The sequence below is a fragment of the Saccopteryx bilineata genome, chromosome 1 (genome assembly GCF_036850765.1).
Source record: "Saccopteryx bilineata isolate mSacBil1 chromosome 1, mSacBil1_pri_phased_curated, whole genome shotgun sequence".
In the NCBI taxonomy this organism is placed as follows: Eukaryota; Metazoa; Chordata; class Mammalia; order Chiroptera; family Emballonuridae; genus Saccopteryx; species Saccopteryx bilineata.
The window spans coordinates 347,456,263-347,479,479 of NC_089490.1; the positions used below are offsets into that span (position 1 = coordinate 347,456,263).

The 23,217-nt window shown below is 48.4% G+C and overlaps 1 protein-coding gene across 4 annotated transcripts; it reads right to left on the reverse strand.

Moving 5' to 3' along the window:
- Nucleotides 1–1,336: 1,336 nt before the first annotated feature.
- On the reverse strand, nt 1,337–22,993 carry PLEKHB1 (pleckstrin homology domain containing B1). Of its 4 annotated transcripts, none has more exons than XM_066250417.1 (8): nt 22,916–22,993; nt 20,432–20,507; nt 19,177–19,329; nt 18,492–18,594; nt 17,175–17,214; nt 13,616–13,720; nt 3,230–3,329; nt 1,337–2,656 (listed from the first exon to the last, which is right to left on the reverse strand). In XM_066250417.1, the coding sequence occupies exons 1-8, from the start codon at nt 22,931–22,933 to the stop codon at nt 2,520–2,522; spliced, it is 732 nt and encodes a 243-aa protein (XP_066106514.1). In that variant the 5' UTR covers nt 22,934–22,993; the 3' UTR covers nt 1,337–2,519. The 4 variants fall into 4 exon arrangements, with proteins under 4 accessions (XP_066106514.1, XP_066106498.1, XP_066106523.1 ...); XM_066250401.1 differs by lacking the exon at nt 22,916–22,993 and adding an exon at nt 21,717–21,871; XM_066250426.1 differs by lacking the exon at nt 13,616–13,720.
- Between the last annotated feature and the right edge of the window lie 224 nt (nt 22,994–23,217).

Below are 23,217 nucleotides of genomic sequence, written 5' to 3' on the forward strand. Positions count from 1 at the left end.
AACCATAGTGTCACTGGGACCATGGAAAATGGTAGCCCTCAAGCTTTAGAGGCACAAAGAAAAGAGCCCTTAACCCAGCTGTGGGAGGTTCTTTATAACCTGGCTCCATTTACCACCCTTTCTCACCATACAACCTACTGTGACATCAGACTGTTCTCTGGATTTTGTAATGCTGTAAAGGCCAAAGTGTTCTAAAGCTTTGGCTCATGCCATTTCTTCTAATCTGTTCTGTGTGGAAAGCTCTCCCTCCCTTCTCTGCTTGTTCACTCTAAATTTCTACTTCCCCTCCCAAAGGTTTCCCTAGTTCCCTAGTTGGATACCTCCTCAGAGACACTGGGTTCCTCTTACCTCACTGAATCATTGTTGTTTAAAGTCTTCTATTTATTTATTTATTTTTTCAGAGACAGAGCGAGAGTCAGAGGGATAGACAGGGACAGACAGACAGGAATGGAGACAGATGAGAAGCATCAATCATTAGTTTTTCGTTGCGTGTTGCGACTTCTTAGTTGTTCATTGATTGCTTTCTCATATGTGCCTTGACTGCGGGCCTTCAGCAGACTGAGTAACCCCTTGCTGGAGCCAGCGACACTGGGTCCAAGCTGGTGAGTTTTTGCTCAAGCCAGATGAGCCCATGCTCAAGCTGGCGACCTCGGGGTCTCGAACCTGGGTCTTTCAACATCCCAGTCCAACGCTCTATCCACTGCGCCACCGCCTGGTCAGGCATGAATCGTTGTTTATGTGTCCCTCTAAGTTGGAGTCTCTGGAAATATGGCTGATGTGGACACCTGATGTTTTTGCCACCCAGCTCACATCTATTCATCCTACTTCTGGGAACAGTGTCCTAAATTTCCTTTTGGACACCACCCCATCCCTATTCAATGCCCTATTGTTTTAGACCATCTTTCCCAGACCACCTGTAGCCTCAAAATGCCTGATTCAAGATGGTTGCCGTTGTTTCCTTCCCTGACCACCTGGTCTCTGAGACCAACTCACTAACTTAGCTGAAGGATGGGAACATACTGGGAAGGACCCCAACACCACATCACTCCCAGGAAGCAGACTCACTCATTATCTTAGATGACAGAGACCCTTAAAACAGCCTCTCTCGAGTCTTCAGGGATGGCCAACTTCAACCTGCTACCTTATGGGTGGGGAAAAGCAAGATTCAGAAAGGCTAAGTGATTTGCCTCAAATTGTTCAACTAACATGCTATCACCAGTTTACCTGACACCAGACTCCACACTTCTCACTATACCAGAGAAGGAAGGAGCTGGAGTCATGGAGATGGCGTAGGGAGACAGGACCCAGGGAGAACAAATAAAGCCAGAGCCAAGGCTAGAGCCAACCACACCTTTATTAGTCTCTGCAGCAGGACCACTAGAGCCCCTATCTACAGGGGAACTTCAGTAAGCTACTCTGACTACTAGGCCCGGGTGTTCACATTTCTGTGGTGATTGGGATAAGCTGGGGAGGTGACTGGAAGGGGACCAAATGGGGAGACTGCTGGGCCGCCTGCAGGGAGGCACATGTGGGGCTTTCTGGGCTGACAAAGGTTGATCAGGCCCCAGAAGTGAACACTGCCGTCTCCCCCAGAGTGAAGGAGGAGACACAAAGCCACGGTGATAGCTGCAGCTATGGGCAGAGGGCCAAGCTTCTGGGGAGCAGAAATGCATTTCCTGATGGAGGTACCGTCCTAGGGCTGGAGGTTCCAAACAGATCTCACCTGGACCCCACCCCCAAGCAAGGGGACCCAGACATGGGAAACAGGTACTTTCTGATCACTGAAGGAACAGGGGACTCAGTAAGCTGGTAGTGGAAAGGATGTGACTAAATGTAGTGTTGGGTTTGAGTATGTATCTGTTAACAAAACAGGCAATATATTCATAATGAACTCCCCCCCCCAAAAAAAATCACATCTCCCCTTTACCCATCAAGCTTCTTAACCTGGAGGGACAAAAAGATCTGGCCTCTGCCTCCACCCCAGTACAATTAAATGCCTCTTTAATTTCTTTGGTATGCCATAATGGTCAATGGCTCTACACTCTTGCCAACAACCGTACTTCTAGCCTACCTTCCTCACTCTGCCCTCATACTGTCAAAGGACTGAGAAATCTGCCTTCTCAGGTGTTTAATCCTGTGTTACCCACAGGCTGGGAACCACCTGAGGAAAGAACCTGATTCCTGTGTCTCTAGCACCTGCAGAACTTGAAGCCACAAGAGTTGTGTTTTCTGTGTCCTGGTGTGTTTGGGGAAAACATACCCATCTGTGTCTGTAACAGATTTCTGAGGTGTCTGGCAGTAGATAAAAGGATTTTGAGTTAAGGTTTGTGTCTGGGATGATGGCATCCTCAGATGTTGGGAATGAGGGTGAGGAGTGGGAAGGGATAATTCAAGCTCAGAATGGTTAATAGAGAGGAAGAGGCAAAAGTTGGACAGTGCTCGGGGTAGAGGTTGGCGTGAAGGAGGAAAAGAGGTCGGTTCTATGCGCAGGGTCCATACTCAGCGTTGAATCTCAGGGCTCAGAACCAACAGGGCGACCACATGAGAGAACCGAGTGCTGCGCCGGTGGCGGCCCCTGCAAGCATGCCCATGGCCAGCGGGGCGCCTGCGCTGTAGCAGGGATCTTCCCGCACTACCACGTGGGTTACGCCGGGGCCTGTGGAGAAAGCCGGTGAGAGTGGAAAATTGAGAGGAGGGAACTGAGCAATCTTTGCTCCGCTCCTCCCACTAGACTCCAGCCCAACCCAAGGTAAGGCGTTGCGCCCATTGTCCTGTTCGTCAGTCAGAGACTCTGAAGCCTAAAAGTTGGAAGGAAGTGCGTCCCGTCCCCACGGCTTCCAGGTCTTAGATCTGCTACAGACGTTCTGGAACCGTGGGCTAGGGGAGAAAGGCGAGGAAACCCTGGGATCTTTCAAGAACCTCCAGATCACACCTGGAGGGGGGGAGGGGCAGCAGCAGTTCCTGCATTAGCCACCAGGGGTCACTACTAGCTTAGGAACATGTTGATGAGCAGCCTGAGAAAGAGGTGGCCTATAGAGGTGAGATCAGCTTTAGAATGGGGAGGAGAAGCTCTGATCCAAGAGCTATTCTGAGTCTTAAGTCTCAGAATGAAGAGGGCCTTGTGGAGGGTCCTGCTGAGGGGAAATCGTCGTCACTAAAAAAGTGGGGCCTGGTCCAGCCTGATGGACCATGAGCTTGAGACAGGGGTTGGAGTGGGTCGGAAATTTACCTGCATAGGGTGGTCCGTAGTAGCTGCGAACATATGTAGCCTCGTGTGCGTTGGGGGACACCACTTCATAGTAGTCCTGGTATGGGCTGTAGACACGCACCTAGGGAGCACTACTGGGTTAGCTGCCTAGGTTTGGTCTCCTACCCACAACATCTAGCTCAAGCCCCTCCTGGGCCCATGGAGATGCTTCCCCAAATTTAGAAATGGGTCCCCAGGGACCAGCAAGCTTCAGGAGAAAAGCACAGGGTCCATGGCCCTTGTCCTCTAAAGCTCTGCCCCTATACCCAGCTCCCAGTGATGCCATTTTCCTGCTTTAGCCTCCAATCTAGCACTTCCCTAATGAAAATTATCCATGGCTTCCAACTTCCTTCATAGATAGTCTTAATATTTGCTAGTACTTCTCCAATGGTTCCATTTAGAGAAACCTGATGGATTTGTCTACCCTCCTACTCACAGAAAGGAGGACCTAGCCAAGCCCCAGCGCCAGGAAATAGAAGAGGGTTGGATGCCCTGACTGGATAGTTCAGTTAGTTGAAGCATCATCCCAAAGCACAGAGGTTGCCAGTTCAATCCCTGGTTGGGGCACATATGGGAATGGATGGATGTTACTGTCTCTCTCGCTCTCTCCCTTCCTCTCTCTCAAATCAGTAAAATAAATATTTTTAAATAAAAATAAAAGAGGATTGGGGAGGAAGGAAGGGGGTTGATCCAGTAAGGAAAGGAAGTAACTAAAGTATTATCGAACTTCAGGTCAAGATGGTGGTGTAGGTAAACTCAGTACTGGCATCCTCCCACAATCACATCAAAATTACAACTATCCCTGACTGGGAAGTTCACATGGTTAGAACATCACCCCAATCTGCGAAGGTTGTGGGTTCGATCCCCAATCAGGAAACATACAAGAATCAACCAATGATACAGGAAAACGTGGAACAACAAATCAGTGTTTCTCTCTCTCTCTTTCTATCTCTGTCTCAAATCAATCAATAAATAAAATTTAAAAACTAAATTACAGACTAACCATCATTCAGAAATACCTGAAATCTGGCTGAATGAAAGTACTACAAGCAGGGAATTAAAGAAGAAGCCACACTGAGACTGGTAGGAGGGGCAGAGATGGAGAAAAGGCTGGTTCCACACTCACATGTGGCAGATAAAAATCTGGAAAGATATCTCAGCTGCAGAGGTTTTCCCCTGAGGAGCAAGGGGTCCCATCTCTACAGGCGAGGATTCCAGTGCCAGGAAGATAAGTCCCTATAACTTCTGGCTGTAAAAGCCAGCAGGGATTGAGGTTGAGGGAGGCTGAGGGCTGCTGGAGACTCAGGCAAGGACTTACTTGGACTCTTAAGCTCCAGTGCTAGGGCAGCACCTTGAAAGGCACTAGAAACATTGGGGAGGAATTGAATTGTCCAGCATCAAGGCAAAAGCTGGGATCACCTTTCTCCCAGACAGAAATGGAGGCAGAGGCCATTATTCCTTTGATGAGCCCTTCCCTTACAGAGCCAGCTGGTGGGCACCATTCTGACACTCCATCAACCTGGCTCACACAGTTTGCCCTGCCCTTGTGATTCCCTGAGGTCACACCCCAACTAAATTTCAGGCCCACCCAAACTGTTTCCAGGGGTTTTTCTATACGAATGGCTTGTCTTGGCTCATGCTTCAGATTTTCCTAAAATCTCTCAAACAAGCAGCATCTGGCCTTAGCCCAATACTAGCAGCAGCTGGCCTTGGTTCACAGCTTGGCCTCAAATCCAAGCCCAGCACAAGTACAAGCCATCTGCAGATCACTTTATGTAGCTCATGCTGGGTGGGCTCTGGCAGAACATAGGTGACAGCTGACTTTAGCCTGCACCTCCCAGGAGGCCCCAGAGCCAGTGCACTCAGTGGACAGCTTCAGACCACATTAAAGCACCACCACCCAACCACCTCCACAAGAGAGAGACTCAAGGAACAGACTCAGCAGGCACCAGAGCCCTGCTGAAGTAAGTCCTGCTCTGTGGGCTGGGGCTCTGCATAACTGATTCTCAATGGTGGTCGGTGGTCACAGCCAGTCCTTGCAACTGATCGGCCTGGGGTGAATCCCTCCCATTGACATGCCAACAGCAATCAAGGCTCAACTACAACAGGAGGTTCTACACAGTGCAAACAGGGGACACACCTGTAATGCCCAGCTTGAGTGATCTGAGAGGCTGTGCCACTGGGCCCTGCAGGACACCCACCACATAAGGACACGCTACCAAGCCTGGGAGATATAGCAGCTTCACCTAATACATGGAAATAAACACAAGGAAGCAGCCAAAATGAGACAAAGAAACATGTCCCAAATGAAAGAGTAGAACAAAACTCTAGAAAAAAAAATGGAAACAATCTACCAGATGCAGAGTTCAAAATACTGGTTATGTGCATGCTCAATTAAAAAAAAATTTAAAGGATGTTCAATGAAATTAGGGGAAGAGTAGATGAACTTAGTGAGAACTTCAACAAAGAGATAGGAAGCATAAAACCAGAGATAGAAAACATTAAAAAGAACCAGTCAGAAATGAAGAATACATTTACCAAAATGAAGAATATATTACAGGGAATCAACAATAGTGTAGATGAAGCTGAAGCTGAGAATCAAATCAGCAATTTGTAATATAACAAAGCAAAAACACCCAATCATAACAGCAAAGAGAAAAAAGAATAAATATATAGGATAGTGTAAGGAGCCTCTGGGACAACATCAAGCATAGCAATATTTGCATAATGGGGGTGCTGGAAGGAGAAGAGAGAGCAAGAAACTGAAAACCTATGGGAAACCCTGGTTGGGTGGATCAGTGGATAAAGCACCAACCTGGCACACCAGAGGCCACAGGTTTGGCCCACAGGTCATGATTCAACCCCCAGCCAGCAACCAATGAGTTCGCAACAAATGGAACAATTAAGTAAAACAATGAGTTGATGCTTCTCTCTCTCTTACCCCCTCCCTCAACTCAGTGGAAAATTTTTTAAAGAAAACCTATGGGAAAACATAATGACAGAAAACGTCCCTAACTTGGTGAAGAAAATAAATGTAAAACTCCAGGAAACACAGAGGGGACCCAATGGGACCTACACCAAAATATGTCATAATTAAAATGCAAATGGTTGCCTGACCTGTGGTGGCACAGTGGATAAAGCATCCACCTGGAACTCTGAGGTTGCCGGTTTGAAACTCTGGGCTTGCCTGGTCAAGGCACATAATGGAAATTGATGCTTCCTGTTCCTCCCCCTATCTATCTATCTATCTATCTATCTATCTATCTATCTATCTATCTAATCTGTCCTCTCTAAAATGAATAAAATCTTTAAAAAATAAATTTTAACCTGACCAGGTGGTGGCGCAGTGGATAGAGCATCGGACTGGGATGCAGAGGTCCCAGGTACAAGACCCCGAGGTTGCCAGCTTGAGCGTGGGCTCATCTGGTTTAAGCAAGGCTCACCAGCTTGGACCCAAAGTCACTGGCTCAAGCAAGGGGTTACTCGGTCTGCTGTAGCCCCGTGGTCAAGGCACATATGAGAAAGCAATCAATGAACATCTAAAGTGTCGCAACGAAAAACTAATGACTGATGCTTCTCATCTTTCTCTGTTCCTGTCTGTCTGTCCCTATCTATCCCTTTCTCTGACTCTCTCTCTGTCTGTAAAAAAATAAAATAAAATAAATTTTAAAAAATGCAAAAGGTTAAAGACAAAATCTTTTTCTTTTTTAATTCAGTGAGAGGAAAGGAGGCAGAAAGACAGATTCCTGCATGTGCCCTGACCAGGATCCACCTGGCCAGTCCCCTAAGGGGCAGTGCTCTGCCCATCTGGGGCATTGCTCCATTGCTCAGCAACTGAGCTCTTCTTAGCACCTGAGGTGGAGACCATGGAGCCATCCTCAGCACCCAGGGCCAACTCGCTCCAATGGAGCCATGACTTCAGGAGGCGAAGAGAAAGAAAGAGACAGAGAAGCGAGATGGGAGGGGTAGAGAAGCAGATGTGTGCTGGGAGAATCTTAAAAGTAGCTAAAGAAAAGCAGTTAGTTACCTACAAGGGAGTTCCCATAAGACTATCAGCTGATTTCTCAACAGAAACTTTGCAGTCCTAAAAGGAGTGGCAAGAAATATTCAAAGTGATGAAAAGTAAGGACCTACAACCAAGATTATTCTATCCAGCCGTGTTATCATTTAGAATTGAGGAAAAATAAAGAGCTACCCAGACAAGAAAAAGCTAAAGGAGTTCATCACCACCAAGCCAGTATTATATGAAATGCTAAAGGATCTTCTTTAAGAAGAAGAAAAGAAAAAATATGAACAATAAAATGACAATAAGTACATATATATCAACAATTGAATCTAAAAAATAAACAAGCAGGACCAAAACAGACTCATAGATATAGAGAACATTTAGACAATTGCCAAAGGGAGACTGGGATGTAGGTGAAAAAGGTGAAGGGATTAAGAAGGACAAATTAATTGTTAAGGAATGGTCACGGGGATATAAAGTACAGCATAGGGAATATAGTCAGTAATATTTTAATAACTATGTTTGGTGTCAGATGGGTTGAAGATTTATTGGGATGGTCGCTTAGTAAATTACATAATGTCTAATCATTGGGGTGGACACCTGAAACTAATATAATAATGTGTGTCAACTGTAATTGAAAAAGAAATTATTTTAAAAATAAGGCCTAGCCTATGGTGGGGCAGTGGATAGAGCATTGATCTGGAATGCTGAGGTCACCATTTCAAAAACCTGGGCTTGCCCAGTCAAGGCACATACAACAAACAATCAATTGAACAACTACAGTGAAACAACTATGAGGTGATACTCTTGTTCTTCCCCTCTCTATCTCGCACCTCTCTCTGTAAAATCAACAAATAAAATCTTTAAAAAAACAAACAAACAATAAGGCTCTGGCCAGTTTGCTCAGTTGGCTAGAGCGTCATCCCAATACCACCAGGTTTTGGGTTATATCCCCAGTCAGGGCACAAATAAGAATCAACCACTAAATGCATAAATAAGTAAAACAACAAATCAATGTTTCTCTCAAGATCAATAATTATAAATAAATAAAGTGTTATTGAACAATCACCATGTACCTCCTGAGGGAGGTATTCACACTGTTACCTCCTCCGTTCCTTATTATTATCTTCACATTACCACAGAACAGAGCTGGGGATGCAGGCTCAGAGAAGACTGGTCATTGTTCTCTCTGGGATGGAGGAATACACTCCCTGCCCACTTGACTACCCATTGGATTTTAACTAACCCCTCAGAGCCTAACGCAAAGCTCACCCACTCCAGGAAGCCCTTCTAACTTTGGAAAGAATCCTTTCTTCCTGAGTTCTCTGTGGGCTATGCTTGTGCCTCCTATTCTCATTCTTCCTCTGGGCCTTTCCTGCCTGTATCCCAAGAGTGAGCTACCTGTATGCAAGGCCTCTGAGTCATTTATGTCATCAGCAGGGTCTAGTGAATAACAAAAATAAAATATATGCTCAATAAAGTGGACACTCCTGGCCCTGGCCGGTTGGCTCAGCGCTAGAGCGTCGGCCTGGCATGCGGGGGACCCGGGTTTGATTTCCGGCCAGGGCACACAGGAGAAGCGCCCATTTGCTTCTCCACCACCCCCCTTCCTTCCTCTCTGTCTCTCTCTTCCCCTCCCGCAGCCAAGGCTCCATTGGAGCAAAGATAGCCCGGGCGCTGGGGATGGCTCCTTGGCCTCTGCCCCAGGCACTAGAGTGGCTCTGGTCATGGCAGAGCGACGCCCCGTAGGGGCAGAGCATCGCCCCCTGGTGGGAGTGCCGGGTGGATCCCGGTCGAGCGCATGCGGGAGTCTGTCTGACTGTCTCTCCCCGTTTCCAGCTTCAGATAAATACAAAAAACAAAAAAAGTGGACACTCCTAATCTAAGCCCCTCATTTTACATACAGGGGAGTAGACATGGAGAGAGAGGAGAGAGGGATAAGATCCCCTTCTCTCCTGGCTCCTCCTTCTTAGCCCCCTTCCACCTTATATATCTTTCCAACTGGGCTTCACACCAGAATGGGCCAACTCCCCTTTGAATGTCAGGTGTCTTAAACACCACCCATCTCAAAGTAATTTCATCATCCTTCCATTCCCCCAAACCTGCTCTTCAGTACTTTTTCTTTTTTTTTTTTTTTTTGAGATAGGCAGGGAAGAGAGATAGGAACATCAAGCTTCTCCTGTATGTGCCCTGACCGGGGATCAAACAGGCAATTGCTGCTCTTCTGGACGATGCTGTAACCAACCAAGCTATCCAGTCAGGGCTTTTTTTTTTTTTAAGACAGAAAGAAGAAGGGAGAGAGGAGGGAGGAGAAAGAGAAGCATTAATTTGTTGTTCCACTCAGTCCTGCATTCATTGTTTGCTTCCTATGTTTGCCCTGACCAGGGATTGAACCTACAACCTTGTCATTTCTGGATGACACTCTTAACCGACTGGGCTAACTGGCCATAGCCAAATTCTTCTCACTACATACCACCACCATACACTCAAACCAAGACATCATGTTGGTCCCTTGTCTTCACACACTCATCTTCCATATCATATCAGCCACCAGATCTCAAGACTTTATCTTCTAAATATGCTCTTACGTCCATCCTCTTGCCCAGTGCCAAGGGAACAAGCCATTGGTTTAATCAACTTGGAAGCTTGGGTGACCTTGAAAAAACACTTTTCAGAGGAGTGATTAGAGAAAGAAGCTAGACTATAGGCAGATGAAGATGGAGGTCAAGGATGGAACCAACATGTCATAACGTCTCTTTCAAGAAGTTTGGCTGTGAAAGGGAGTTCTCAAGCACACCCTGTGACTTCAAATCTCCATACCATTTCTCTTTTATGGAATAATGCCTTTCTCACCTTTTTTTATTTGACTGCCTAACTTGTCTTTCAGAGTCAATTCACATATTACTCTTCCTGAACCTCAGGTTCTATTGAGGTCCTATCTGGGCATCTATTGCCCTTAGACTTCCCTCATCATAACAAAGCACCAGTCACTCTGTAATGTCATTGTTTGTGTCCCTGTGAGTGTGTCTCTCTCTCATCAGACTTGCAGACACTCCCGCTGTCACCACAAAGGACAGGTACTGGGTCTAACCAGGCCTGATTGGAAAGAGCATGGCAGGTGCCTAAATATTGAATTTATCTAGAATCAAATACAGGGCCAGAAATGAACTAAAGTCACCCAGCCTGACCAGGTGGTGGTGCAGTGGATAGGGAGTTGGCCTGAGATGCTGAGGACCCAGTCCAAAACCCTGAGGTCGCTAGCTTGAGCACAGGCTCATCCTGCTTGAGTGTGGGATCACCAGCTTGAACTCAGGGTCACTGGCTTGAGCACGGGGTCATAGATATGATCCTATGGTCACTGGCTTGAGCCCAAGGTTGCTGGCTTGAACAACAGGCCACTAGCTCAGCTGGAGCTCCCCAGTCAAGGCACATATGAGAAAGCAATCAATGAACAACTAAGGTGCTGCAACAAAGAACTGATGCTTCACTTCTCTCTCCCTTCCTGTATGTCTGTCTCTGTCCCTCTCACCCTCCCCCCCTCCCTCCCCAAAAAATAAAACCTTAGGTCACCCAACTCTAAGTACAGTTTCAAGTTAGGGACAATGACCAGTCCCAAGGCAAGGAAAGAGGCTCAGAAAAACAAAACTCGGTCTCAAGTGACTTCCCTCACTGTGCACCTTCCCCAAGGGTGATCCAATAGGGATTTATGGTAGGAGTGGCCAGGATCTGAGCTCCAAGCCTAGAAGAGACTAGAGAGATCTAAGCACTCAAATCCCCAATTTTACAGGTAGGGAAGGTGAGGTCTAGAATGTACACATCTGAAGCTGCACAGGGAGCCAGGGGCCCTGTCAGGCCCTGGAGAGAATGAAAAACACCACTTCATGTCCCTATGGCACACCTGTTTCCACCTCCAAGCCTGGGAGGCCCAGAGGTAAAGTCATGTAAGTCACCTGGCAACGGGGCAAGGGATCCCCAGAGACCTCATGGACCTAGGGCTTGATTCCTGGTCCTCTCCCTCTCCATAGGCGGCCCCTTTTGTGAGTGGGGACGGGGTCATGTGAGTCAGGAAGTCACATGTACATAGATCCCTCAGAAAAGCTGTTGTATACTTATAAGATATTAAAGGTTTACAGTCTTTTATTTATTTATTTTCTTAAGTATTTATTTAATTGGTTTTAGAGAGAGAGGAAGGGGTTGAGAGAGAGACAGAAACATCAATCTGCTCCTGTATGTGCCCTGACTGGGGATTGAACTGGCAATCTGCGCTCTTCCAGATGATGCCCTAACCAACCAGCTATCCAGCCAGGGCAAAGGTTACAATCTTTTACATGTTATTTTTTGGAATCTCCACTATAAACAAACTTGAATCATAGTTTGGGCATGGGGGATGCCCCAGAATGCTGGGCTGGAAGTCCCAGCCCTGTGACTGATGAATTATGTGACCCTGGTAGAGTTATGACCTCTCAGAGCTTCAGTTTTCTCTTTAAATTGGAACAGTCTCCTACACTGCCCACTCCGAAGGCACAGTGAGAATCCAGCAGAGCCATGTCTAAGCAACTAAGTGGTTCTAGTACTTCTGGCTCAGTGGTTCTTGCACATCAGAACCGCCAGGAGAAAATTTTAAACCACAGATTTCCAAAGCCAAACCTATGAAATCAGAGCATCCAGAGGTAGGTTCTGAATATTTGTATTGTTTTTAAGATTTTATTTTTGATTTTAGAGAGAGAAGAGAGGGAGAGAGAAGGGGGGAGGAGTGGGAAGCATCAACTTGTAGTAGTTGCTTCTTGTATGTGCCTTGATAGGGCAAGCCCAAGGTTTCGAACTGGTGACCTCATCATTCCAGGTTAACACTTTATCCACTGCACCATCACAGGTCAGGCTGAATGTTTGTATTTTTGTAAGTCCTTAAACAATTCTAATACACACTACATTGAGCATCACTGTTGACTATAATTCCACAGGTACTATAAGGCAAGCCCCTACTGTGCCCAGGCAGAGCACTGGGGACAGAGAGAGGATTTATCTCCAAATCCTGCTTTCCAGAAACACTGAGGTGTAGGCAGGGAGACAGAGAGAAACTAAACAATAATATGCAATATTGATGCCATAACAGGTTTTTCACATCTTCCTCCCTCCCTTTATTCCTTTACTTGTTTGCTCATTCACCGGACATTGCCTGAGGCCTACTTGTGCCTGGCCTCATGCACCAGGAATGGGGAGGGTCAAAACAGACTGTCCCCATCACTAGGTGGCCACTGACCTCCTGGTCTATACCTAGCAGTGTGCCAGGATCCACAGGGGCAGAGCTGATCAGACCTGGTCCTTGCCCTGGAGGAAGTTCCAGTTCTCAGGGGAGAACAGACAGAAATAAACAGATTCGAAGCCAGGCATAACAAAGACAATACTAAATATTAGTGCAGCGGGTGATGGGAGGGAGTGGTGATGCCTGGAGGTCTAGGAAGTCCTCCCTGAAGAGGTGGCAGCCTTTGAGGTAGGTCTTAAAGCAGGGGTCGGGAACCTTTTTGGCTGAGAGAGCCATGAACGCCACATATTTTAAAATGTAATTCCATGAGAGTCATACCATGACCCGTGTACATTACGCATTATCCAATAAAAATTTGGTGTTGTCCCGGAGGACAGCTGTGATTGGCTTCAGCCACCCGCAACCATGAACATGAAAGGTAGGAAATGAGTGGATTGTAATACATGAGAATGTTTTATATTTTTAACATTATTTTTGTATTAAAAGATTTGTCTGCGAGCCAGATGCAACCATCAAAAGAGCCACATCTGGCTAGCAAGCCATAGGTTCCCGACCCTTGGCAGGGGTCCCCAAACTTTTTACACAGGGGTCCGGTTCACTGTCCCTCAGACCGCAGGAGGGCCGCCACATACAGTGCTCCTCTCACTGACCACCAATGAAAGAGGTGCCCCTTCCAGAAGTGCGGAGAGGGGCCGGATAAATGGCCTCAGGGGGCTGCATGCGGCTCCCTTGGGCTGTAGTTTGGGGACACCTGTCTTAAAGGATAAGCATCAGTTTGTTACATGAATATGCAAACTAAGAGTTTCCACAGCAGAGAGAACAGCCTGTGCAAAAGCTGAGAAGAGGGAAAAGGTCTGGAGTAGCTAGAACAGAGAGTACAGCAAAGCGGCTGGAGCCCAGGGGACGAGGGGCCTGTGGTGGGTGAGACTGGCCCAGGCCAGATCCCGAGGGCCCTGAAAGCAGGGCTGTGGTTGGTATCCCATGGGTGATGGGGAGCTGTGGAATGTTTGTGAGCGGGGAAGGGATATGACCAGGCCTAGTTTTGGAGGCACATCCTGGTGGCCAGAATGGAGGCAGGGAGGGCTAAGTCAGCACTTACCCAGATTCGCCTCTCAACCTTACAGGGGCTCCACGAGCTGGTCACACACCTGACCTTGGGGCAAAGCCGGCGGCTTCTGGGAGGGACGGTGGCTCCAGCTGGGGCCTGCTCAAGCCACAGAAACCCAAGAAGGGGGAGGGAGGGAGGTGTCAGAGGCCCTCTACATCTGGAGAGACTCACATTTCTTAACAGGCCCTACCAGAGCCCTCTGCCAGCTGGGCAGGGGCTGGGGGTGTCTTCTTCCTCCTCAGCCCATGGTAATGGGGGGAGTTTAGGAGGGGATGGTGATTTTGCTAAAGTTACTCAAAGAAGAAGGATCAGTAGCATTTCTCCAGAATTAGCCCACCTTCACCTGTTTCAGGCTGCTGAGGCTCCCAGTCTCCAGGAAGGACAAAACAGCTCAGATCTGACCCCCAGACATCTGCCTCCTTCCCTGGCCCCCCGCCTTATCCCTGGCTGAGCCCCAGCCCTGTGTTCCCTGGAACAGCTGGGGTCAGAGGCTCCTCTTAGAGCCTCTACCCAGAGTTAGGTATAATAAACCTGCAGGATGTGAGGAGACAAAGCGCAGGTCACTCCTAGGGGTGCAAGACAGAGAGAAGCCCACACACACAGGCATGAACACTCAAGAGACAGGCCGACACTGGTACAAAGACACAAAGGCACAAACACACCCCACTCGAGCAAACTCTGGGACCAGAGGGATGTGTGTGTGGAGCAGTGGGGGTGGAGTAGAGGGTCAGAGCAGAGAGGTATGGTAAGCAGAGCAGCAGGAAGGTGGACAGGAAGAGACAGGACAAAACAGCTTCATAGAGCCACAGAGTGCAGAACGGTCAGCCCTCACCTTTTTTCCGCCTCTCTTGGGTGGGACTGATTTGCCCTGAATAAGGGGGTTTTGAGCTCAGAGCCAGTTGAGCCCAATGGGGGTCCCTCCAACCTGCTGAGCACTGCCCCAGTCTCCTCACTACTAGCTTCCTGTAATCCAGCCTTCAGCCACGAACCTGAGTCTGCTCCCCAAAGTCTGACCCTTAATGAACTTTACTGCTCCCAAGAACCGTCAAGATAAAGTCAGTTCCCTTAACTGGACTTCAAGGTCATCTTGTGACTCAGAGGTCATCTTTCCCATTTCTTTCCCTCCACACATGACCTTCCAGCCAGGCCAGACTCCCACCTGTGCACACACACACATGTACCTGTCACCTTCCACCTCTGCTCATGCAGCTTCTCTCAATATCTTACACTGACAAGATTCCAATACAGGCTTTTTCACTGATTTCAAACTATGAGACTTTGGACAAATCACTCCTCCTCTGAACCTCAGCCTCCTATGTATAAAATGGGACTAAAAACATCAACCCCTTCCAGAGGTGCTGGAAGATTAAATGATGTAACCGATATCAGGAGCTCACCACTGTGCCTGGCCCTCAGCAGATGTATGCCTCGGGGTTTCTAAATGAATCCCAGTTTTCTCTGCTATTTCCCAGCAGATTTTCTCCCTAGATGAGTAAGGCTCCACTGTACCACAAATAGAAGGAGCAAACACAAAATCTGGAGACAGATAAATGGGGGTCAAGGTCAAGTTCAGCCACCCTTGAGCTGGGGGCTTTGAGTAGCTCCTCAAACACACACTTCCATTCGTCACTAAGATTTTTGGCTCTATCTCCTAAACATGTCTTATCCTCATCAGCTTGTCCTTGCCAGCAAGGCCTTAGTCCAGACTGCCAGCTGGTCACCTGGACATTGTTCCAACCTTCTAACTGGTCTCCAGCATCCACTTTTACCTTCTACAATCCATTTCCTACCTACCAACCAGACTACCTTCCTAAAAATACAAATCTGGGCCTGACCAGGCAGTGGCACAGTGGATGAAGCATCAGCCTGGGATGTTGGGGACCCAGATTTGAAGCCCTGAAGTCACCAACTTGAGCACAGGCTCAACAGTTTGAGTACTTGGTCACCAGTTTGAGCGTGGGGTCGCTGGCTTGAGCATGGGATCATAGACGTGACCCCATGGTCGCAGGCTTGAGCCCAAAGGTCGCTGGCTTAAAGCCTGAGGTTTCTGGCTTGAGCCCAAGACTGCTGGTTTGAGCAAAGGGTCACTGGCTCTGCTGAAGCCCCCTAGCCAAGAGTATATGAGAAGCAATCAATGAACAACTAAGGTGATGCAACAAAGAGTTTATGTTTCTCATCTCTATCCTTTCTGTCTGTCTGTCCCTCTCTCCCTCCCTCTCTGTCTCTCTCTTTCACTAAAAAAAACTTTTTTAAAATACAAATCTGGCGCTTGATGGTGGCACAGTGGATAGACATTGACCTGGGATACTGAAATTCCAGGTTTGAAACCCTGAGGTCCCAGTTTGAGCATGGGCTTATCTGGCTTGAGTGCTGGCTCACCAGCTTGAGTACAGGATCATCAACATGATCCCTTGGTCGCTGGTTTGAAGCCAAGGTTGCTGGCTTGAGCAAGGGATCACTGGCTCAGCGGTATCCTCCCTCTATCCTGGTCAAGGCACATATGAGAAGCAATGAACAACTAAAAGTGCCGCAACTATGAGTTGATTCTTCTCATTTCTCTCCCTTCCTGTGTTCCTCTCTCTCTCTCTCTCTCTCTCTCTTTCTCATTAAAAAAATATATAAAAATCTAGGTTGCGCTGTTCATGCTATCACCCTGCCTAAAAACTTTCCATGACTTCCTGTTGCCCTTAGGAGAAACCGACATCCTTAACACAGCCCTTAACGCCTGGGCCCTCCAACCCCCCTTCCCCACTGCCCTTGCACTTCCTCGCACAGCCACCCAGCCTGCCTTTTGTTCTTCAGCTTGCCATAAGCTTAACCCTTCTCGGGGCCTTTGCACATGCAGTTCCCTCTGCCTGGGAACTGCCCACCCCAACCCTTTCACCCAGTCCATTTGTTTATACTTCAGGTCTCATTTTAAGCCTGTCTGAACTCCCACCTGAATCAGACCACCAAGGTGGTCACACTAAATGCACACTGCAAGTCTCCGTCACAACAGTTACCACCATTGCAATGGAATAAAAAACTGTAATTAATTACTTCATGTCTGGCTTTCCACTAGGCTGAGTCCAGGAGGGCAGGGCCCACATCTCTTTAGTTCACCTCTGATCCCTGGCCTTTGGCACAATGCTGGCATATAGTAGGAAGTCAGTAAATATTTGTTGTTGTATGTATGAATGAAGCTCAGTCTTCTCGTTTGCGGAGAGGGAACAATAATGCCAACCTCACAGGACTGTCATGAGGAATAGCTGGAATTACACAGCACCTGTACCACACCTGGCACGTAATAGTTGCTCGATAAAAGACAGTTTCTTTCCCCCAGCTCACACACCATCCCATTCGTGGAGGCCTCTCTCTCCCTCTTCCAAGTGCCAGTGGTCTGGCTTCTGTCCTTTTCTACTTGGGACTCAGGGCATCTAGGTCTGCACAAGTCTATTCACTCACATATAGAAATGGAGAACTCCTGGCTTGTGGAGACCGAGTCTGAATCACCCATGATTCCATGGCAGGTAGGGAGAGTTGGGGAGGAGAGGAGGGAATGGGGACTCACCGGGGTGGAATTCGCCTCCAGCAGTGCTGTCTTCCATGCTCTGCAAAGAAACCCCACCGTGAGATGGGAGTTTGGGAGAAGTGTGATGGGCCCCTATGTTTTAAATTTAATTCCTTCACCCAGCCTCTAGCCCCAGACTCTTGTAAAAAGGGAGATCTTTCCATTATACACAGATGACCCTCTCCCCTGCCTCATTCACATGGACCAACCCCTCATTTGAGCTGGAACCTCGTAATTCATTCTTAGCCCATAGTTTTTATACTTTAGAACAGGGGTCCCCAAACTTTTTACACAGGAGGCCAGTTTATTGTCCCTCAGACCATTGGAAGACCGCCACATACAGTACTTCTCTCACTGACCACCAATGAAAGAGGTGCCCCTTCCGGAAGTGCAGCAGGGGGCTGGATAATGGCCTCAGGTGGCTGCATGTGGCCCGCGGGCCGTAGTTTGGGGATGCCTGCTTTAGAAGGTCCAGTTTCCTTATCTAGAAAATAAAGAGGTGGGCCTGGACAGAGGGTCTCTCAGGGGCCTTTGGATTCTGACATGTCTAACTGGTTCTCTAGCTGCAGCCCCCTCCACACCCAAAACCTACAAACAGTTCCCCAATGCTCTGACCCCAGAGCCTTGGAAAGGCCCAGTGGACATAGGACAATAGGGCTTTTGTTGGTTGCCATGGCACCTGTCTGGGGTGGACAAGGCAGCTCTGTGCTTTGTCTACTCAGAGCTCAGCTTCCCCCACTCCCACACACCCATCTCATTCACTCCTACAATGCAAAGGTCAACTGACCCTCTGCCAGAAGGTAGGAGAGGAAAGAATGTGAGTGAGCAGCCGTGCCTCACAAAGATATGCCCTAACAGCGGATCTGAGTCTGACATGGGGGTGCCCCAGTGATTTGGCGGGCTGTCTCTGTTTGGCAAGTGAGGGTCTACCCCTCAGATCAGTCACCCACCAGGACATCTTCTCAGCAGGAGGGCCCTCTGAGGATGCCACAGGGCTCTGTTCCTTTGTATCACCCCTAAGTGAGGGCTCACCTCAGAGGCAGCCAAATACCTGACTGAATGCTCAGGGTCCATGCCCTGGAGGCAGATGTGCCTCTCCTCCCCCAAGACTCCTGAGGTCATCACAGACCATGTGAGTTTACTAGGTACCTTACCAGTCACCAGGAGCCATCAAATCCACCCTTTCAGCCTCCACCAACCTCACTGGGCTCTCTGTCCCCTCTTCCTAACCTCAGAGAACCTGAAGGCCCAATGAAGAGGGGGCATCTGATCATATTCCCCAAGATGCCACCCCATCCTCTCCTGGGAGCGACTCACATGGCATCATCCTGGGTGTCCGCACACAGGTGCAAGCGATAGCCCTCCCGCAGAGTCACAGTCAGCAGGCCGGCGCGGCTCCGGCCCTCTGGGGGCTGCACGTCTAAAGGCAGACACACAGATAAGGAGTTTCCCCACAGATCATGAGGCGCAGGCCCCCAGTCCCCCCAGTGAACCAGGAACAAGACTAGGAACCGACTTCTCTGGGTTCTGTTTATTGGCCATTGCCCATCTCTGATCCCACATACGTTCTTTGGGATTCTGCTCTACTCCTTAGAGGCTTACAAACCTTCCACATTGCCTGCTTCCCTAGTTAGGTACATCGAACTTTCAACAACCCTGTTATAACTGTAGCCTGAGTCTTGTTGAGAAGATTTGCTGTGTGACTCTGGGCCAGTCGCTTAACTTATCTGGTCTCCTTTATTTCCTTTCATTTTTATCCAGTTACTAGCACGTAGAGGGTAAGAACTGCATCTGACTCACCTCTGTGACCCCAGCATAGCACAGGGTAGGAATTCAATAAGGATCTGACTTCTTAATTTATACCCACATGAACGGGAATTGATAGAGGCCTGTCGAAGCCCTCTGTAAGGTGTAAAAAGGCTTCCAATGCAGGGTTCTCAGACAGACACAATGGGAGGGCCATTCCCAAAGTCACAGTGCCACAGAGGAAAGGGCTTCTCACCGTGGCACTCTTGGCCGATCTTTATGTTGCGAACATTGAAACGGATAAGCACACGGTCTTCCTCATCCTGTGCAGTCTCGTCGTGGTAGTAGCCCAGGGTCCCATCCATCCACAGGGCAAACCAGTTCCGTTTCCAGCGCCGAAGAATAGAGCCTGTGAGATATTCCAGACCCACCAGGAAGGCTCTGTGATCATCCCAGGATGAGCTCTGAGACTCCCCATCTCCCCCCTCCCCCCCACCCCGTGTTATAACCACCCTTCCTTGTCTATCCCCTGAAATGACCTAACACATAGTAGGGGCTCCATAAATGTTTTGAATAATAAATGAATGACCTAATTTCTCCTTTGAGGGCTTCCAAGGCAAAGCCCCAGGTCTCGTCAAGGGCAAAGACCTCTCCCTACCCTGAGCCTCCATCTCAGCTCTTATTTCTGACATGTGTGATGGTCATTTATGTAGTGTCTGCCTCTTCCACCAGACTGGGGTCCACAGCTGGACCTGGGCTCAGTGTTTGCTGAACTGAATGAACTGAGAATAGGTCATGGAGGGGAATAGGGGGCTCCTAGCCCAGGAGAGCTCATGTTAAGATTATGACTCTGGAAGCTGGGTCCTAGCTTCAGACATTTTGCGATTAGAAATCTTAACAGAAAGGGCAAAGACATAAGAAAGCTTCTTAGAGCCTTATGGTTCCAAAGCAGAGGCATTCTTCATTTTGTTCTGAGCCTTGTTATGTGGCCAGCCCTGGGGTGGTGTGAACACACAAAGGATCAAACCCATTTCCTGGAAAGAAAAAATAAAAAAACAAACAAACAAAAAACAAGAATAAAACAGTTTCTATCCTTAAAGATTTCACAGTCTGGGACCTTCGTGGAGTGAGACCCACAGGTAAAGACAATTATAGGGAAGGCGATGCTGTAGCAGATATGTGAATGAGGCAGTGGGGATCAGAGAAGTGAGCCTCTAATCCAGTTTGGTGTTACAGCAGGGGCTGGGATGGGGGTTAGAGGAAAAGTCAGAAAAGACTCCTCACAGAAGCAGACATGTGACCTGGGCCTTGAAGAATAAGTAAATGTTTACCAAGTAGTCAGGAGTAGGAAGGACATTCCAGGCACAGGGAAAAGCATGGACAAAGGATGAAAAGGTAAAAAGGGCCTGTTTTTTGGAAGAAGGGTCCACTGTGACAGGCCCAATAAGCCACTTTTCTCACTCCTTGGACAAGGTACTGAACAGACATGAACTTGGCCCAGGGTCACTCACTCTGTCTCCACAGCCAGCCGCCCCTCACCAGGGCCATTTCTTCAAAAGGACTTTCCAGGATGGAGTCAGGCGGGACCTGTCAGAGGAGCCACAGGACACACAGAGCTCATCAGCAATTCCAAGCCGCTCTAAGGAGAGAAACCTCATCCCTGTCCTCCTGGGGATGGTGTGTGTGTGTGGGGGGGGTCACGGAGCACCACCAAGGAAACATTTAAGGTAAGGTAAGTAAACAAGGCAAGCCTGCCTATCTCCTCCTCATTCTCTGCTCCAGGCAGATAATGGTAGCACTGTCCTGTGGGGTCAGCACTGTGCTGGGGTGGGGGTGGGGTCAGAAGCCTGGATTCCAATCTCAGCTCCATAACCTTGGCCAAGTCCCTTGTTCCTGGCTTCTCTTTCTAGATCTGTAGAAGTGTGTCCGTGAGGCAGGTAGAGGCTGGAATGAGGAACTCATACAATTTTAGAAACCCTGGAGTTCTGAAATGCTGGCAGCACAAAATATTAGAATTATGGCAATAAATGAGGGACCTTCATAATAATAAAAGCCTCCCTCACATTTGAACCCCACCTGAGCCATTTATAAAGCTGTTTATAAAATAATGGTTCAACAACAGGTTGGACTGACTGAGTGAGCACTATGCCAGGTACACTTCTCAGTGCTTTCTTTCATCTATTAACCCACTGAAGAGTCACAACAATCCTTGTTAATCCCAGGGGCTTGCAGAGGTCCAGTCACTTGTGCAGATCTGCTTGATTAGTAAGCAGTGAAGCCAAGGATTCACTCCCAGTAGTCTTAGCTTCTAACCGTCAGACCAAGAACAGCTTTTAAAACTCTTGATACCCAGGTAATCTCTATTAAAAACTAAATCAGAATGTCTGGGGGTGGAAAGCAAGTACCGATAGTCTTTAAAAATTCCCAGCTGATTACATGTGCAGCACACACTATACTACCTTACCTTGTCCCCATTGTGGCTCTTTAGGTGGGTAGGATACTTACTCCAATTTTAAGATGCACACACTGAGCAATAGATGCATTGACTTGTTCATGTATGTGATGAAGCTTGAATTGGAATCTAGGTGCACTCTGTTCCTGAGGGCGACCTACCTGCGAGCAGGTGCCTCTGCCCCTCCCCCACTTGCTGCGTAGTATGGGCTGGCACACCTGGGCTGAAAGGCCAGGCCTCGTCTCTGCTTCTCCTGCGGCTCCCTCCCACCTCTAAGCCCGACACAGGTAAGACAAGAGGGCCAGGTGCAAATTCCCTCTCCAGCTTCCCCTTAATGCACCCACCTGTCTACACCTGTTGCAGGATGCTGCTGGCAAATCGGCCGCTACTTGATGCTGCTGCCACCCAACCCGCTGCGCCTGCGCGCTTTGTGCGCGCCAGAGTGCCTGGGGCATTTCACTCCCTAGACTGCGCCCCAGGACTCTCTGCACCCGGGCCCCGCCCTTCGGCCCCGCCTCACCCCTTGTGAGGGGGCGGAGCATGAAGAGATGAGCCGTCATAAGGCCTTCTGGGACTTGTAGTCTGCAGCTCTAGAGTTTGCAGTACGCAACCGCCCCTGGGTGATATCCCTGTCCTGACCTGGAGCACAGGTGAGAGGCTGCACCTGCTATTTTATTTTGCTGTTAAAACATTTGTTCACTTATTTATCATAAAATACTTTTCCTAAGAATCTTGAACTCATTTTCTAGGGGAAAATAAAAAGTAAAGTTGCAAGAAGAAACCAGGCTCCTAGTCTGGCCATGTTTTCTCAATACTCAATTATACCTGCACGACACTGGGCACTAGCAAAGGGCACAAAAAAGTATCGACAAGTCCTTCCTCATTCCTTACCCAGCTTCCAGTCTGGTTAGGGAGACAACATGAACACACAACTAGAACAGAGGAAAGAAGAGTCTGACTTTGCCCAAGAGGTTCTGAAAGGTTTCCCTGAGGCCACAAAGGGTCTTGAAGGCAGAGTAGGAAACCTGAGAATTATATATACACTGATAAAGGAAGTTTGAAAGAGTGTCCAGTATTTCAGTGTGTTTGGAAAGTAGAGCGCAGGGTGGGGAAGGCATGGGGACTAGTAGGTGATGAAGCTGCAGCGGTTGCAAGGTATAACATGAAGGCATTGGACAATAGGCTCAAAGCTTGGATGTTAGGACATAGCAACTGGAGCTTAGGGTTGGGGGTTTCAAAATGGGAAGTTAGGTGATCTAATTTGTGGATTGGAAAGGTATCTCTAGGACAGTAAAAAACAGATTGAGGGGGAACCAACTGGAGAAAGAAGGCTGTTTCTATATCTATCACCTCAGTCCACCCGTCCAGGATCATACCCTTGAATAGCTCAGCCACAAACCCCCCACCTACAAGCAATACCAGGCTGTCATTCAGAGAGCAGGGCCTGTCAGGGCTTGAAAGCCTCCTTGTCGGATACCCTATTTGAAAAGGACACCCACCCTGCCATAGGCCCTTCCTCTTATCCCAGAGACTTCCTCCTTACCGGGGCTGCAGGGCTCATGGTTCCTGGGCGGCCAGGGCAGCATTTCCCAGAAGGCTCCTGCAGGGGGGCATTTCCCTGAGCGCCTTAGCGATAAGGGGATCAGGAAGGTGCTACCAAGTGGGATCCAGAAGGGGGAGGCTAGGGTGGAGGATACCTTGATCCTATATAAAGTCATCTCTTTTTAGTCCTTTCCCCAACCTCCCTGACTGATCTCAGCCTCAGACCTCCAGTTCGCTGGATAACAAACAAGTCTTCCATCATTCAGAGGTTGTCAGGGCAGGACATTGCCATTACCCCAGTCC

Coding starts and splice junctions, on each gene's coding strand:
- PLEKHB1 (XM_066250401.1), bottom strand. CDS start 21,827: ATGCCCCAGGCACTCTGGCGCGCACAAAGCGCGCAGGCGCAGCGGGTT. Junction 19,330..20,431: donor CGGCTGGCTGTGGAGACAGA/GTGAGTGACCCT, acceptor AATATCTCACAG/GCTCTATTCTTCGGCGCTGG. Junction 2,657..3,229: donor CTACGGACCACCCTATGCAG/GTAAATTTCCGA, acceptor CTTTCTCCACAG/GCCCCGGCGTAACCCACGTG.